This window comes from Austrofundulus limnaeus, unplaced genomic scaffold, assembly GCF_001266775.1.
Source record: "Austrofundulus limnaeus strain Quisiro unplaced genomic scaffold, Austrofundulus_limnaeus-1.0 Scaffold6, whole genome shotgun sequence".
NCBI classification, from domain to species: Eukaryota; Metazoa; Chordata; class Actinopteri; order Cyprinodontiformes; family Rivulidae; genus Austrofundulus; species Austrofundulus limnaeus.
This window is the reverse complement of record NW_013952408.1, coordinates 376,257-392,940: the sequence shown is the minus strand read 5'-3', so window position 1 is coordinate 392,940 and position 16,684 is coordinate 376,257. Positions and strand designations below refer to the sequence as shown.

The following is a 16,684-nucleotide window of genomic DNA, read 5'->3' as shown; positions in this document are numbered from 1 at the left end:
GCCTATTAACATAACTATTTATATGAACTATTAACAATTATTAACATATTTTAGCCTTTATTTTACAGTTAAAATATGTTTATCAAATAAAGTCTGTTACAATTAATCAGGGATCCCTTTAAAATACAGTATATCTGCTGGTTCATCAGGTATTTTGCGAACAGTGCAAACCCAGCAAAACAATCACCTCTGTTTTTGCGTGTGGGTGGTAAATAAAACAATATACTGTATGTAAAAAGCTTTTATAAAAAAAAAAAACTTTTCATAAACATGAGAGTATTGTAATAAAAAACTATTTTCTACAGATGAAATTGAAACAAAATCATTTTAAAGACTACATCAATAACAACTTTTTCTGTTTTGTGTTCCGAGTATTTGTTTTGCGAAATGTTCTGTTTTCTGTTTCCTGAAAATGTTTTTGCTCTTCTCTGCTTCACGGCAAGGTTGTCACCACAAACGTAAAGTAAAAAAAATTAAAACACATGCTGAGTTTATAAATCTTTTACTCTGCAGCACAACCAGGTGAATTACAAAAAGAAAAAACAAGTTTGTATTTCACATACAGTTTTACCATTGAGGACAAAAGTGAGACAGTGATTTATTAGAATTAAACTGAGTTTGAAACATCTTTTATATCAACACAAACTCAAGAATTTACAAAATCACTCCAACTTGTCAAAACTAAAGTAGAGCTGTTGTTTTTTTTTCACCCAGAAGTCTAATAAAAAAGCATTTATAAAAACACACCTTTATTTTAAAAATGTAAAAAGTAGTAAAGGAATCAGTCTGCTTATTTCGACATTATAAGACCTAAACGTGTTTTTTAAACACTGAAATACTATTCTACTCCAAAAATAAAGACAGCGTAACGCATTGGCACCAGTATCAAAAACAAACATTAAGTGGGAAGTTAGTTTCACTTTACTGTGAAAGAGCCGACTAGTACAGTGGTAACATGTAGTATTTCTGCCCAACGGAAGGCAGGAGCATGGAGAAACAATGGGCCTCGTGCAAGAACATGTTTGTATTCTTATCCTAAATTTCTCTTACTGTTGTTCGTACGAAGGGTTCGTACAAACATGTCACGTCAGATTCAACAAACTCTTCTATCTTCAGGAAAAGTGTGTAAATGAGCTGCGTAAACATGATGAATGCGTATCCAGCTGCTAGTGCACGGGGAGAGGAGATTAGCATAATTACCATCCCAAAAACACCATATAAGGCTATGTTTCCTGCCTCAGGTATCAGGAAGTGTCCGTTCATGAAAATTACAGCGAAAACTAAGAAGAACTTTACAAGTTCAGAGATTGAAGTCCGTCTGTCAGAGATGCAGAAAAGAAAAATCTGTCATTTTTAGCAGGTCAGCTGTGGAATAAAAGGAGCTGCTAAAAGTATAAACAACTGTGTTAAATCATTTTCATTTATTCAGAAGCCACACCCCCGCGCGGTGTCAGTTGCGGTTCTGAGAAAAGCATTTTAAAATGTTTTCAAAATATGTCTGGTACTTTGGAGAAAATCCAGGACTCGCTGGAGGGATTATGTATCCCCTCTGGCCTGGGAACGTCTCGGGATCCCCGAGGATGAGCTGGAAAGTGTCACTGGGGAGAGGGATGTCTGGGTTTCTCTGCTGGACTTGATGCCTCTGTGACCCGACTACGGATAAGAGGAAGAAGATGGAGACTTTGGAGAAAATAGCATAGCTGATGTGCTGAATAAAACCCAACAAAATATAAAATTTCATTAAAAAAACATCTGGCAAGCTAATTATATACCTAGACAAATTAAACTTCAATTAATGCATAATTTAAGTTGGTTTGTAGTTTGAGATCTTCATATAAATATTGTAGTGTTATACAACAGCATTAACCAATTTATTTTAATTTAAACAATTTATATAATTAGTCTAAATTATTACATTTAAAATTATTACTCTAATTCAAACAGAATAGCCTATTGTCAAGATAATCATAGAGTGTGATTTATTTTCAACTCAAAATATCTTCAAACTAATGAAATATAAAGTTATTAGGGAAGAAAACCCGTCTGGATAACAGCAGACTGACAGCTCGTAAAATATTCGACAGGTCTGGACATTTCGTGAATTTTGTTCGTATCTGAAGAAAATCTTAGAATACGAAAACATTGGTGAATGCCACAAATTCTCCTAAATCACTCGTACGAACGGTTCTTGCATGAGGCCCAATGTGAGTGCTTAATTAAAGGGGGCGTGTCCGTGTGTCCCTTCAAATGGGCGGTCCTAATGACTCAGAAGATGCTCCTGTGTGACGTCGGAGTGAGCGACCGCGACCGAAGCGGGTGGAAGTTCGAGTCCCCGCCGCTGCTGGCGCACCCTGGCGTGGCGGCGTCCATGTTGGAGGGCGACTCCAGCAGGATCTCGTCCGGCAGCGGGGGAGCCCCGGGGTCGCCGGGCTTCGGGAGGCTGGAGGCGCCGACGTCCGACGGCAGGTTGTTGCATTTCTGCAGCGACGGCACGTTGAGCGAGCCGGCGGCGTCCGAGGTGGAGGGGCTCTGCTCGCCGTCCGGGTGGAAGAGCAGCGTGGAGTTGTTGGAGAACGTGTTGGCGAGATCGCTGGTGGCGCTCGGGGAGCTGAAGGAGCTGTCGGACGAGGAGCAGGAGGCGCCCGAGGCTAAAGGGACGAAGAAACGAGAATGTTTTAAGAAACGATTAAAAGCACAAAGAAGATAACATCGACACTTTGCGGCCACTCACCTCTGAGAGACTCGATCTTCTCGTTCTTGGCCTTCTGCACTTCATCCGTGATCTTGGCGATGATGAAGTTCTGCGAGCGCATCTCCCGGATGGAGTCGATCAGGGCGTCCAGACCTCGCGGGTTCTCGGCCAGGATGTCCAGCAGGGTCGCCGTCCTCTTGCTCTGCGTGCTCCTGCAGCTGATTTCCTCGGCGTCGTCTCGCGTCAGGATCCTTCGGGAGCGCAGGTAGTCCAGGTGGCGATCCGCTCTGATCTTGTCGCAGAGGTAGTGCCGCAGTCTGGTCAGCACCTGGAGAAAGAGGCGGGGGGAAGGGTGAAGGTTTAAATCCCGGAACTGGGAACCAAACAGGTTGTATGACCAAGCACGCAGGATTCACCTTTGGCAACGCTTCTGATAAGACAAACTACAAAAACACTGCACAAAATGTAAGGAAATTAGTTTTGTCAGTACTTTTGGGGTATAAATTTTATTTTAAGCTTATTTCCAGTCCTATATTTCCACAATCTGGTACCAAACTCTATCCTCCAAGATTTTGGGCACGCTGTTTGTTCCAGAATGACCAATCGGGACATCATCCCACAGGAGTGTGAGACCAAACTGGTGAGCAGCATGAGGTAACACACTCATGTCAGACTCATCAGCAGTTGTGGTTGTATATGGTTCTTCCACATGTTACTGATACCCCTGTTAGGTTAAATAAATAAATACACTTTAAAATGATCATTTTGTCTTTTCCCCCCATTACAACTGATCCAATAAACATGAAGCAGGATCACCAGCAGAATAAATTATTTGACATTGGCAGAGATTTGGCAAGTTCTTCATTCACAACTACATTTTTCTAACAAATTTGGCACCACTTAATGGTAACTATACAGGCTTTCCACGTGTAAGAATAGAATTACAATAAACAAACATATATTTCTTTAATTTTTATTAACATTAACCTAACTTTTTGCGTTTTTGGTTAAAAAAAATCAAATGTGGTGTCATAGCGGGCGTGGTGAGACATTTCCTCATTTAATAGGCCTCTTACTCAAATTACAAACATCATGTTGAAGGTTAGTTGTTTCATCACAACTCATTATCATAAAACCTCATTCATTTCTGTTGCAGCTGATGTCTGAATAACTCACGTCTTTTTTGATCTCTGCCATTTCATCTTCAGTGAGCTGAGGCGCATCCATCACTTAGTTAAATATCCAGGTGTTCCGGGTGTAGAACGACGCTTTAAATAAGCTATAAACTAGTAACAGCTAAATAAACAAAATAAATAAATAAACTATAAGCGTTAAAGACCGTGACACTTCATATTTCGCCGTTTAAGGTCCACTTTCCGCAGAAACTTTGAGTATCACGGGAAAAATACATAAAAAAGTCCCGGACTTCCTGATTTGTCGCGTCGAGGTTTAACTACGTCGACGGCAAAAACAGAAGTGCTCTGCAGGCGTGGACGTTTCAGCTCTTATATCTCATTTCCCTCCTCTATTTCTCAACAAAATGCCAGATATAAGGCAGTTATTATTTTTAATCATAAAAAATGTAGACTTTCTTAACTTTCAACAGTGCTAACTGAGCTGATTCACTTTTCCAGCGTTTTAACACAGGTGAGGAACAGTTTCTATGAACGTCACAAGGGGGCGCCATTGGACCATTTTTATTTCGCTGCCAACACAAAGGCATAAAAACAGGACAGCAACACAGTTTGACCTGATTGTAAAGGCACAAGTTTTTTTTAATAGTCTGATTCACTTCATTCCAACTGTAAACAGAACATTAAAAATCAAGAAATACACATCACCCATACAATCACCATAAAAACACACTCAACATCAGCATCAAACGCACAACAATAAAATGATCATTTTCTGAGTGTTACAACTCTGGAAGATGTTGATTTAAAAGCACCAAATGACGGTTAGATCCATTCATCCACCATTTAACGAGGCTGGTACGAACAAAAAACTTAGTATGTAAGGATTTGTGTAAGTTTCTGTTTTTTTTAATACGTTTAAAAAGGAAAAATATTTTTGCAGCATACTATGAGGTTTAGCCAGCTCATTGTCAAGTGGATAAATGTAGCACCAAGATGCTTGAATATGTTTAAAAAATGACACAAAGCACAATTTTAGATCTGATCTAAAACAGTTATCAAACCCTGGTCAGACAACATGGATACTCCCTGTAAGGAAAAGCAAAAGTTACCATTAAAACACGATAAAAAATATATATACAAGACAGTTTTCAGTTTTCTGAAACACAATAAAAAAAAATCTTTCCACTATTAAAATTTAAATTGGTCAAATAAATATCACAGGAGAAGCACTACAACAGTTATTAAATGCAAACTTTTGTCATTTTAGAAAACACGATGATCCAAAAGTTGACATCTGCAGCCCTTTAATCAAACATTGTTTTGTAAGAGTTTTTCAGGAAATCGACATAGTTCCGAATGCTTCGATTGTGGCTCTCCGATTGTTCCAGGCTGAGCTGCAGGTCCTTCAGACGCACCTCAAATGTTTTTTCTGCCTGCAGATTGAGAAACAGGCAAACAGAGGCTTTTCCTTGAGCTCGAGTTAACAAAAAACACATCCAATAGTTTGGTAGAAAATAAAAAGCTCTAATAGGTTTTCTATAGTTTAAAAAAACGTTATGCTTACAGTTACTTTGTTCTGACGAAGAAGCCTCAGCTCGTTCTCACGTTTTCTCTTCTCGGCTTCCAGCTCCAAAATTTTCGTCTGCAAGTTTTCTTCTCTGGAAGCAGCTTGAAATTTAACTATTTTGACCTGAACACATGATGAGAAAATAATAAGAAACTTGGCACAAAAAGTGAGGAAATTCATGTTTTTTAGATTATTTCTTTGTTGTAATGATGCTTCTTGGTGACAAATCCTAAACCGCTGTAAAGGCTGTTAATTTCCCTTTTAAATGGTGCCACATTTGTAAGGATCATGCATTTGTGGGGTGAGCTGAGTATGTGGGTTACACACATGAATAATTTGCCAAACAGCTTATTTTGCTGCTGCTATTGAGTCGTTCTGATTCTGGTGCCCGGTAGGGTTGGGCAATAATGGCAAAAAAAATAATCACAGTTAATTGTGGTATTTAGCCTATAACGATTAATTTGACGATTAATCTCCTGGAGTCCCTGCACACCCTTATGTCCTCCTAGTCACATGACCAATTTAGTGGGAAAGATTTGTTCTTCATAAAAATCTGTTCCAAATTGTGTCAAAATTACAGACTTCAATTTTTAAATTGTGTTGATAGATAAGTAAATTACAGAACCTTTTTTTTAACGTTCGTCATATTTGAAGCGGAGAGGAGCACCGAGCGGCCTTGTGGCAATAATCGTATTAATCGTCAAGTGCCATAAAATAATGGATTGTTTTTCTGACGATTAACTGCACATGATACGATTATGCCCACCCCTAGTATAAGATTTATTGCCAAGAAGCATTGTTACAACAAATAAATAAACACAAATATCCTTAATTATAAAGCAGAAACAGAGGCAGTGTGTGATAACTCTTCTTCGTCTTTAATTAAAACAAAGTGTTGAGTAGACTAAATGGTTAGAGGCTTGTAACACCAGACAATGTTTTCTGTTCGTGATTGGACACACTTCTCTTATTTCAACCTCTAATTTCTTGTCAGCGGTCGTTTCCTGAGGCGTACCTGCTCTCTGACGTCCGCCAGAGCCGCCTCCAGCTGCCGGCTCAGGGCCTGACACTCTGCCGAGCGCTGGTCCAGCTGCTGCTTGCTGTAGGTCAGAGCTTCCTCCTGAGCGGCCAGCTTCCGGACGAGCTCCAGGTTCTCCTGCTGCAACTCGTCCCTTTGCCTGCAAACACAAGACGCGATAAAAAAAAAAAAAACGAACATGTTTGACCAGGTTCTGCGTTTTCAGTCGGTCCAAAGAAACCGTTGAAACCGACGAACGTCTCACTTTTGAAGCGACTTCACGTTGCTGTGTCGCTGTGTGTTAGCTTCACGAATGGACTCGTTCATCTCCACAGATGATCTCAGCTGTTTAGTTTGACTCTCCGTCTGTATTGACAAAAACTTAACATTTGATGGCGTTTTTGCAACATAATGTGGGAAGTTTTCAAACTGTTTTATTGGGAAATTATTTGGGGGGGAAAAACACATTTAGGGGGAAGCTGCAGAGAAGTGACACACAAAACAGGTGCATGCTACACTGCAAATCTCTGGCTGTACTGCCACCTACTGGTCAGATGTGGGAAACTGACTTTTTTTTTTGCACACCTGAAACTGCAGCTGCTTAACACACTCTGACTTTTCTGAGCACTTCCTCTCCAGGCTCTGCAGTCTCTCCCTGGACCGAAGGAGGTTCTGCTCGGCCGCGMTCAGTAACTCAGGGTAAGCCTGAAGTTCCTCTACACGCCCCTGCAGCTCCCGCCTCACCTGGACTTCCAGAGGAGGGCGGCATGAGGAGCAGATTTTTTTATTTTTATTTTTTTTTATTTTGGGGGTGAGGAGGAGAGACAAAGTATTATGTGAATTAATCCCAACATTAATTCTGATGCATGAAACGATTTAATGCATGCTAAATCTTTTTTTTCCTTCTTTTTTTTATAATAACTCAGATGTAATCATTAGCTAGATGTAAAAAAACACAAACTGAAAAAGAGGAACTTACCGCCTCCACCTCTGTCGACCTTCCTTCTCGTGTCTTTTCGGTTTCTCTTAAGAGATTTGCATATTTTATTCTGAGGCCGTCAATCTCAACTTGAAGTTCTGCAACCTTGAGACCAAAAAATAAATAAATAAATTAATATAAATAATAAGACATTCTTGACAAAGACGATAAAGCTGCTGAACTCTCACACAACTCAAAAAGGAAAGCTATACATTCAGTTTCACACTCGTCACTAAGAAGGAGAGACGCCAGCTGATTTATTCACCACAATCAGAACCTACTTCCTATTTCGCTTCTCAAAGCATGATTTTCTGATTGCTTCAGAGTGAAAAGCATAATGAGCATTTCAAGAGATCATATTTAATGAAAGAAAAGGAATGGAAATCACTGCATGATACATACTTGTACAGCCTTTAATTTGCTAATAATCTTCGTTTCTAGGAAAATTTAAAGGGATCCACGATTAGTTGTAACATTAAACTTTATTTGATAAACATTTATTTTAACTGTAAAATAAAGACTGTAAAAATACTGTAGGCTGTTCAGTTTTGTAATTTTTTTTAAATATATTTTAACACGGACAGAGCCATTTAATTTACATGCAAAGCATTCTGGGTAAATGATGACATCAACTAGGTCATCGGTGCTAGGGTGCTAGCGAGCTATATCCACCCTGAAGGTTAATCTTGGACAATATCTGATGATTGACTCTTTTAAATGAAACCAGAGAGCGTTGACAGAGAGGAGAAGGTAGAAATGACTCAGCCTGTAACTGAAAATATGGATGGAGGACAACAGAGCTGCTTCATGGAAGAAGAACCTCAGCTTAGCCTGTTAGCCTTTGCGCTAGTGCTGATGCTATATTGCCTTATATGTATTAGCTCAGTGCTAGCACGACAAACAAACTAAACTGTGATCCTCCATCCATATTTTCAGTTGCAGCTGAATCATTTTTGTGTTCCCCTCTCTGTCATGTGGATGGAGGACCTCAGTGATGAGAGGAGAATGTGTAGCACTGAGCTAATACATATATATGGTGATAGCATCGGTGCTAATGCTAAAGCTAACAGGCTAAGCTGAGGTTCTTCTTCCATGAAGCAGCTCTGTTGTCCTCCATCCATATTTTCAGTTACAGGCTGAGTCATTTCTACCTTCTCCTCTCTGTCAACGCTCTCTGGTTTCATTTAAAAGAGTCAATCGTCAGATATTGTCCAAGATTAACCTTCAGGGTGGATATAGCTCGCTAACAGCCTCGTGCCTATGACCTAGTTGACATCATCATTTACCCAGAATGCTTTGTGTGTAAATAAAATGACCCCGTCCGTGTAATATATTTTTAAACTTTTAGTTTAAAAATTATAAAAACTGAACAGCCTACAGTATTTTTACAGTCTTTATTTTACAGTTAAAAATATATGTTTATCATATAAAGTCTAATGTTACAAATAATCGGGGATCCCTTTAAGAATCTTCACTAAAGCTGTTATTTTTTATTCATAAGCTGCTGATAATTAGAGACATCTGAACCACTTTTTAAACAATAGATTGTTTTTCACTGTCCAATCCAGGTCCTCGAGGTCCACTATCCTGCATGTTTTAACAGTTTCTCTGCTTCAGCCCACTTGATTTGAGAGGTGATTAACAGGCTTCTTCAAAAATCAAAGAGGTCATTTGGAGCAGGGAGACAAGTAAAAACACACAGGATAGCTGTCCTCCAGCACCAGGACTGGACCCTGCTGCTTTGGACTAAAATATTCAGGAAAAACGAACCTGACGTTGGCACTGTTCAGCTTCACGTTTCTTCTCCTGCGAGATGGTTTTCTCTTCAGTAAGAGCAGACTCGCAAGCTGAGAGCTGCTGCTCCAGTCGAGCCACAGACGCCTGCAACCACACAGAAATGAACTTGGTGTTAGTTGGATTACATTTCAGAAAGCGGTGAAAATTGCTTGACATAAAAATGCGTGGCTTAAATGAGAATTGGGGACAAATAGCCCAGCTGTAAAGGACTTTAGAGGAGACATATCAAGCTTTTAAATCCTTATTTTCCACATTTTAATCATCGAGCTGGGGTCCATATAAAGTGGAACTGCAATGCTTTGATCTGAATTCCAGCTTATTTTAACTCCACAAGCCCCGCCCCTTTTCTGACTTGTCTCTCAGATCAACTCTTTTTGAGGCTGTCTCTTTAAATCCAAAGGAGGCTCTTTACACCCAGCCCCACCTACAGCTTCCAGAGCGGTTCATTACTGTTTTATAGATGGGTTTACGGCTACGTAGCAGTGCAGAAACGTTTTATTTACAGATTACTTAAAAGATGTCAACGAGGGAAGACTTGTCCATCCATCTTTACATGTTGGAGCCAGAGTCTGACCCAGGGACAGAGAAGAATGAAGATGAACAAATAGTAGTTGGTGAGTCCAGACCTTATTTGGCAATTTTTTTTGCAAAAATAATAATATATAATAATATAATATACTGTATAATAATATGATGTTATAGTTCAGAAAACGTTATGTCAAATTACATAGATTTTCTTCCATTTTGCAGGCATAGGGCAATCTTACAGATTTTTTTCAAAAACTGCTTGAAATTTATTTTAAGTGTCAGAGCCTGTAGGACATAAAACACCACCCCAGTAAATATTAAACAACCACCTCCCAACGTGCCATAATTTCACCATGTCTGTTATCTCCGCCCCATGTTCTGCACACACGTGAGTAATATGGATTTTTTTTATTTTTTGTGAAAATTACGGATTTTTTTTTCAGGTCAAGATACGGGTAAACACCTGCAGGGTTGACATGAATGTGTCACAGGAAATAGAGAAAAATGAATGGGTTGAAAAATATGACCCAAACAGAAAAACAAAGATCTACGCAGCACCAGGGGAGAATAAATTCTAATTTTTTTGCACTCTTTGATGCTACAAGGTTCTAAGTCCACAACGAGATGTATGAAACGGTTAAAACAGTGGATTTTGCCTGATAGGTCTCCTTTAAATATACTTCCAATATAATTAGTGCTTTTATGGCCTTTTTAAATGTAACTTTTACGTGCATTCAGAGAAATACCACATACTGTGAGTACAGTGTTACGGACAGTGAGGTCTCCATTGTGACTGATGAGTTTTTCAATCTTCTTTATCCTCGTTTCGTTTGCTGCAGTTTGTTCATCCTTCTTTTTTTGCAGCTTCACTGTCAAGTCTGCAGCTTGACTTTGTGTTTTTAAAGGAAAAAAAAAAACAATGAAACTTTCAGCTGTCTCATCCACACCGATGTGTAGTTTTGCAGGTTTGGTGAGTAAACAGAGAAGCAACAAACCTTTTCAGTAAGTCAATCTGAGCTGTGAGTTTTTCTCTCTCCTCCTCCACCTGCTCCTTCTGCCGCTTCCTGGAGTTTCTCTCTGAATGAGCTTTAGTCAGCTGAGCTTCCTGGGATTTAAAGCAGAACTCGTGACGCTGCACAGAACATCTAAATACCTACGGCCGTCTCGTCTTTATACTTTTTCTTTCAGCTGTGCGTAGCATTCTTCAGCGGCAGCTTCAAACCTCTCAGCGCGCAGTTTCTGAGCTCGGGTGGCTTTCTTTAGCGACTCCTTGTCCTGCGCTGCTTTCTTGGTCAGAGAGGCGATGGATGCTTTCAGTTCGTCCGTCTTCAGCTCCTGCCGCGTTACAGTTCGTTTCAGGACCTAGAATCAAGCGATTTAATGCGTCATTTCAAAGATTTTATCATAATTAAAGCTTGTTTTCAGACTTCCAGGTTGATACATTTCTACATTTACCTGTAACTGAACAGTCAGCCGATTGTTCTCCGCCTCCTTCTTACGCAGCTGCCCCTGCAGGCGAGTGCGAGTTGATTCTGCACACTTGGTCATGTGAACGGCACTTTTAATGTTCTCCTGGAGAAACAAACATACTCATGTTTGTTTTAGGAAACCATTTCTCCTAGCAGCAGTTGCTGTGTCTACCTGCTCTTCTCTCCTCATCTTCATCAGTTCCTCGATCCTCAGTTCGGTCTCACTCAGATCTTTTTTTAAACGCTCAGGGAAGGAAGCAAGGACAACCAGAATGCATCAATAAACTCGTGTAAAATGTTTTGTTGTGATCATTTTCATACAAATAAAGCACAGATTTTTTTTCAGTTATTTCAGCTCCAATCATCACAATTACAGCCAATTATCTACTTTAAATCACTTTCTCAGACTATATGTTCAACCTGTCGTTTCGAGCTGAATAATAGTAAAAAAAAAAGACATTTTAAGAAAAAGAGAAAACACTCACCTCGTTTTCACTTTCTGTCTGTGTGAGCTTGTGCTGCAGGAGGTCTATCTGTTTGTTTGAGTCAATTCGATTAACCTGAAAGGAGTCGAGGCGAAATTATTCCAAGAATAAATCTTCAACGTTTGGCCAAAATGCTTCCACAATCTGTACGGCGCTGCAAATTCAAACATTCGGCATCACAAACCTCTGCATCCTGAACTTCTTTTAGCTTCTGCCGCACAGATTTGTTTATCCGTCTAAAATCTTCCAGCTTTTCGAGCAAAAGTCCTCTCCGTCGTACGATTTGGTGCTTGTTTTTGGGAGACTCTCCTAAACCCTGAATTGAAAGAAGATAAATGAAATGTTGGGAAAAAAATTAAAAACACTTATTTCCTACACATCTTTGCATGCTTAAACTGCACAAAGCATACAGCAAATTCATCTTCAATTGCATCTTTGAAAGACGCAAGTTGTATCGCCGCAAAGTTGCCAGCAGCTTCAGCATCAAGAAGTAGCTTCAGTAAAGAGGTCCTCCCATCGGTGAGGTCTTCAGTGCTAAATAAAAGACAGGAAATAAAGAAATGTAAGCGACTTATCTTTAAGGCTGAATGATGAGAATATGTTTCTAAAGATTTCTTCACTCTAGGACATTACCGATTGATCTTAGCTCTCATCTGAAGACTGTTACATATCCAATTCTCCCCTTGTAGATGACGACTGCTTTCTAGGTCACAGCAATTGAGAGCCAGATCCTCCTTGGTGGAGCTGGATCCAAGGGAGGGACTTTGGGGCTCACCCTCAGGAGACATAGCTCACAGTACCTACACAAACAACAAAACAAACAAGATTCAGTGATATATCAGAGCAGGGTAAAAGTTCAAGTAAATATGCTAATAAAATGAGCTTTATTTTAGTCTTTTTTTTTTCCTTTAAAATATTTGACTCCAGTCAGAAAGCCAGTTGTCAAAGCAGGCTTACTCCATTGCAACACGAGTTTTGACTGCTTGCTTTCCGTAACATCTGCTAACTTAATAAATGAGCAAGCTAGTAACAAATGCATTACGTTTACTGTAACTAAACCTAGTCCTGTTCAAATTTTTATTTATGTTCTGAAAATAAAAACGTAAATACTCACGCTTTCGCTTGTGTCTGTTGTTGTGACTCATGCCACTCCAACAGGGGAGACACCAGCGACGTCGTGCATGATTGGCTAGCACTGAGGCAACGTCATAACGCGAACACATTTGCCCGCTGTCGATTGGCTCAGTGTGGAGAAACAAGGCGGGACTTGGTTTGATTTGGGTTTCAAACAGCCAATGAGCAAAGTGGCTTTCTGAAACCATGAAAACGATAAGGAAGTTTACATCCCCAGAACGTCTGGTAAACCGTACTGGGATAAAATCAACAAAAAAGAAGCGCATTTGGTTTGTTTTATTATTAGTATCTCAGTTTATAACACATGTATTTTATGTATATCTGTAGCCTATAAACGTTTGCTGTGTAGCTTTGCATCTCTAAGTTTTAAAGTTAGCTCGACGGCTAATGCTCGGCGTGTGTGAAAATGTTCAAAGTAAAAATACTCTTCGTCGGTCCTACTGAGGTAAGAGTCCAGCTCGTATTCTGGAGGATGTAATTCTAAAGTTTCAGATGTTGACGAGTAATTTAATCTCAACTATACATTATTCATGTTTACTGCTGTAACAGCCCTTCTCAACAAACATCATAGTGCACATATTCCGCTTAATTTTACCAAGCTGGTTTGAAGACAAGTGTAGTTTTCAAGTATAGTTAAAAACCACAAAGATTATATTGGTTAAATCTGGCTTACACTTTCCTGCACATCATAAAAAAAAAATCACAAAAACAGGCATTTGTAAAGTACATCTATAAAAATGCATGAGATGTTTCAGTTGTTTTATGTTATAACTAGGTAGGTAGAATGCTGTGTACTGTAATAAATTACTTGCATACATTACTTGGATGCAAGTGTCTCAGTTTTACTGTACACGAGGCTGAAAAGTGTTTATAAGAAATATTTGTTTCAAGATGTATAAAAGATGAGAAGTTTTAAAGTCATCTTCCTGCCTGTTTTTCAGAGTGGGAAAACTGTTCTTGCAAATTTCCTCTTTGACACGACAGGAAACACGGGCGGCGAGTATCGACCCACCAAAGGAGTCAGGTAAGAAAAGCCCTGCAAACTGCAGCTAACTTCAATAATGAAGAATGTAGTTTCCATTAAAAGTTTAAAATATAACAAAATAAATACCTACATTTTACTGTTTCAAGGATACTGGAGTTTGAGTCAAAGCTTGAGGGCAGTGGTGACAAAACATGTGAGGTTGAGCTCTGGGACTGTTCAGGAAATTTCAAGTAAGTTTAGTAACGACTTCACAGTGTCCCTTTGAAGGGATCCCTGATTAGTTGTAACATTAGACTTTATATATAAACATATATTTTAACTGTAAAATAAAGACTGTAAAAATACTGTAGGATGTTCAGTTTTTATCATTACACAGACGGGGGCATTTTATTTGTGTGCAAAGCATTCTGGGTAAATGATGACATTAACCAGGTCGGTGCGAGGCTGTTAGCGAGCTATATCTACCCTGAAGGTTAATCTTGGACAATATCTGACGATTAACTCTTTTAAATGAAACCAGAGAGCGTTGACAGAGAGGAGAAGGTAGAAATGACTCAGCCTGGAACTGAAAATATGGATGAAGGACAACAGAGCTGCTTCATGGAAGAAGAACCTTAGCTTAGCCTGTTAGCTTTAGTGTTAGCACCGACGCTATCACCATATATATATGTATTAGCTCAGCGCTACACATTCTCCTCTCGTCACTGAGGTCCTTCATCCACATGACAGAGAGGGGAACACAAAAATGACTCAGCTGCAACTGAAAATATGGATGGAGGACCTCAGTTTAGCTTGTTTGTCACGCTAGCGCCGAGCTAATACATATAAGGCAATATAGCGTGGGCGCTAGCGCAAAGGCTAACAGGCTAAGCTGAGGTTCTTCTTCCATGAAGCAGCTCTGTTGTCCTCCATCCATATTTTCAGTTCCAGGCTGAGTCATTTCTACCTTCTCCTCTCTGTCAACGCTCTCTGGTTTCATTTAAAAGAGCCAATCATCAGATATTGTCCAAGATTAACCTTCAGGGTGGATATAGCTCGCTCACACCAGGACCTAGTTGATGTCATCATTTACCCAGAATGCTTTGCGTGTAAATAAAATGGCTACGTCCGTGTTAAAATATATTTAAAAAAATTTACAAAACTAAACAGCCTACAGTATTTTTACAGTCTTTATTTTACAGTTAAAATAAATGTTTTATCAAATAAAGTTTAATGTTACAACTAATCGTGGATCCCTTTAAAAAATCTAACTGTTTATTTCTTGGGTTATGAAGTTATATGTGTAAATGCAGTGGTATTCCCCTTCGCAGGTTTGAATCCTGCTGGCCTGCGCTGATGAAGGACTGCAATGGTGTGGTTATCATTTTTAACCCCGACGTTCCAAGCCACCTCAAAGAAATCGAGACTTGGTCCTCCATGTTCATTTCCACACAGAGTTTGCAGGACAAGCAACTTCTACTCATAGCTCACCACAAGCCTGGCAGCGACACAGAAGAGAAGAGGCTGTCTTTAGGTAACCTATGTGCCGACCTACAAAATTTGCGGTACAAGCCGTTTGCTTCCCAGCCTAACTTTTTTCCCCCTTTCTCTTTTTGATGCAGCGCCAAATCTGAGCAGACTGCAGCTTATTCACTCCAACCTGGAAGAGGAGCCAGAGGATGTGAGGCACGCTTTCTTTAGATACTTGGGAAACGTCGTCACTGCAATGTCAGAGAGTCGAGAGCTAGAGGAGATGTCCATTATTACATAGCAGCAAAATCTGGAAAAAAAAACTATTTTACTGAGAACACATTTCATTGGCTTATGCTACATATCATATTATTTTTCCATTAATCATTTGAATGTGAGAAGTGCAAAGGGAGGAAAAAAGTTCATGATTTTCAGACATCGTATCCAACTATGCCTCCTTTGCCAATGAAGAACCACATCAGCACTTCAGTGGTCACTAGTCCATTCTTTAAGGCGTCCTGCAAAAGAAACAAACAAGAGAAAAAAAAGATGCACAAGAACTGCTTCAGACCAAGTTCAGAGTTCAAAGATTTTTCAGCAGGGTTTCTTTATATTGTTCACACTGCCTGAGATGCTTCTGTTTCAGCAAGAGATTAAAATTTCAGTGCTAGGATTCTGACAACGGGACATTTGTTTTATGAGTTTGGTCTTTGTTCTAACATAAAATAAAAAAAACGTTTCTTTAATTTTATTATGGCACAAACTATATACATATTTTTATATCGGCTATTTGAACAACACAGAGTACATTTGTGTTAATGGGAGGGAGGCAGATGGAACAGTGAGCTCGTAAAAAGCACAGGAATTGTAGGAACGAAATCATCAGAGGTACGGCACTGAGATAAAGCTAGAGATTATGCTGAGATGGTTTGGACATGTCCAGAGGAAGGACAGTGCGTATATTAGTAGAAGGATGTTAGAGATGCACCTGCCAGTAAAAATGTAACAGTGAAGGCTGAAAGAAATACGGCGAGTAAGAACAGAGTTCGATGGAGGAGGATGTCCTGATGTGGCCACCCCTAAAGAGGGAAAACGAGAAGAAGGAGATGCAACACTGAGTTGTGTTATCTTCAATATTATCATTATAGGTGTGTTGGAGCAGGGAAATAAGCAAAACTTGCAGGATTGCAGCCCTAGAGGACTGGAGTTTAACACCAGTGCCCTAAGCACGTTATTTACTGTAAAGGTGCAAGAGTGGCTCTTTTGATTGTAAAAGTTTCAGACCCTCAAAGTTAATGTTGAATTTCTAGTTAGAAACCTGGGAACTTTTTAAAACAATAGCTAAGTAAAATAATGTTACTTAGTAACAGAACCCAAATTTACACATACTTTTTTCTCTCCATATATACATATATATGTTACTCCCCTCAGGATGGCATTTCATG

The 16,684-nt window shown here is 39.5% G+C and overlaps 3 protein-coding genes across 4 annotated transcripts; 1 reads left to right on the top strand and 2 right to left on the bottom strand.

The window, feature by feature from the left end:
* Positions 1-1,988: 1,988 nt before the first annotated feature.
* On the bottom strand, positions 1,989-4,304 carry bcl10 (BCL10 immune signaling adaptor). Its single transcript, XM_014029082.1, has 3 exons — positions 3,869-4,304; positions 2,732-3,020; positions 1,989-2,648 (listed from the first exon to the last, which is right to left on the bottom strand). Exons 1-3 carry the CDS (start codon positions 3,917-3,919, stop codon positions 2,266-2,268), a joined length of 723 nt encoding a protein of 240 aa, XP_013884536.1. The 5' UTR covers positions 3,920-4,304; the 3' UTR covers positions 1,989-2,265.
* Positions 4,305-4,436: 132 nt separating this feature from the next.
* LOC106532896 (outer dense fiber protein 2-like) lies at positions 4,437-12,845 on the bottom strand. 2 transcript variants are annotated; one of them, XM_014029068.1, is made up of 16 exons: positions 12,786-12,845; positions 12,305-12,471; positions 12,082-12,205; positions 11,856-11,987; positions 11,672-11,746; positions 11,359-11,430; positions 11,173-11,289; positions 10,894-11,079; positions 10,713-10,822; positions 10,471-10,606; positions 9,163-9,273; positions 7,393-7,497; positions 6,679-6,779; positions 6,411-6,573; positions 5,393-5,518; positions 4,437-5,261 (listed from the first exon to the last, which is right to left on the bottom strand). In XM_014029068.1, exons 2-16 carry the CDS (start codon positions 12,457-12,459, stop codon positions 5,133-5,135), a joined length of 1,842 nt encoding a protein of 613 aa, XP_013884522.1. In that variant the 5' UTR covers positions 12,460-12,471; positions 12,786-12,845; the 3' UTR covers positions 4,437-5,132. The 2 variants fall into 2 exon arrangements, with proteins under 2 accessions (XP_013884522.1, XP_013884527.1); XM_014029073.1 differs by lacking the exon at positions 12,786-12,845 and adding an exon at positions 12,629-12,646.
* A 135-nt stretch (positions 12,846-12,980) lies between these two features.
* Positions 12,981-15,990, top strand: ift22 (intraflagellar transport 22 homolog (Chlamydomonas)). The gene is made up of 5 exons (XM_014029059.1): positions 12,981-13,250; positions 13,747-13,829; positions 13,937-14,020; positions 15,101-15,303; positions 15,392-15,990. The coding sequence occupies exons 1-5, from the start codon at positions 13,212-13,214 to the stop codon at positions 15,538-15,540; spliced, it is 558 nt and encodes a 185-aa protein (XP_013884513.1). The 5' UTR covers positions 12,981-13,211; the 3' UTR covers positions 15,541-15,990.
* Positions 15,991-16,684: the final 694 nt, after the last annotated feature.

Bases quoted from the DNA above. Each gene is read 5' to 3' on its own strand.
- ift22 (XM_014029059.1), top strand. From the start codon at position 13,212: ATGTTCAAAGTAAAAATACTCTTCGTCGGTCCTACTGAG. The intron at 13,830-13,936 runs GTAAGAAAAGCC...TACTGTTTCAAG, and splicing joins CGACCCACCAAAGGAGTCAG to GATACTGGAGTTTGAGTCAA. The intron at 14,021-15,100 runs GTAAGTTTAGTA...TCCCCTTCGCAG, and splicing joins GACTGTTCAGGAAATTTCAA to GTTTGAATCCTGCTGGCCTG.
- bcl10 (XM_014029082.1), bottom strand. From the start codon at position 3,919: ATGGATGCGCCTCAGCTCACTGAAGATGAAATGGCAGAGATCAAAAAA. The intron at 3,021-3,868 runs GTGAGTTATTCA...CTCTTTCTCCAG, and splicing joins TGGCAGAGATCAAAAAAGAC to GTGCTGACCAGACTGCGGCA. The intron at 2,649-2,731 runs GTGAGTGGCCGC...TCGTCCCTTTAG, and splicing joins GAAGATCGAGTCTCTCAGAG to CCTCGGGCGCCTCCTGCTCC.
- LOC106532896 (XM_014029068.1), bottom strand. From the start codon at position 12,459: ATGTCTCCTGAGGGTGAGCCCCAAAGTCCCTCCCTTGGATCCAGCTCC. The intron at 11,988-12,081 runs GTATGCTTTGTG...CTTTCAATTCAG, and splicing joins CAATTGAAGATGAATTTGCT to GGTTTAGGAGAGTCTCCCAA. The intron at 7,498-9,162 runs GTTCGTTTTTCC...TTTGGTCTCAAG, and splicing joins CTGAACAGTGCCAACGTCAG to GTTGCAGAACTTCAAGTTGA.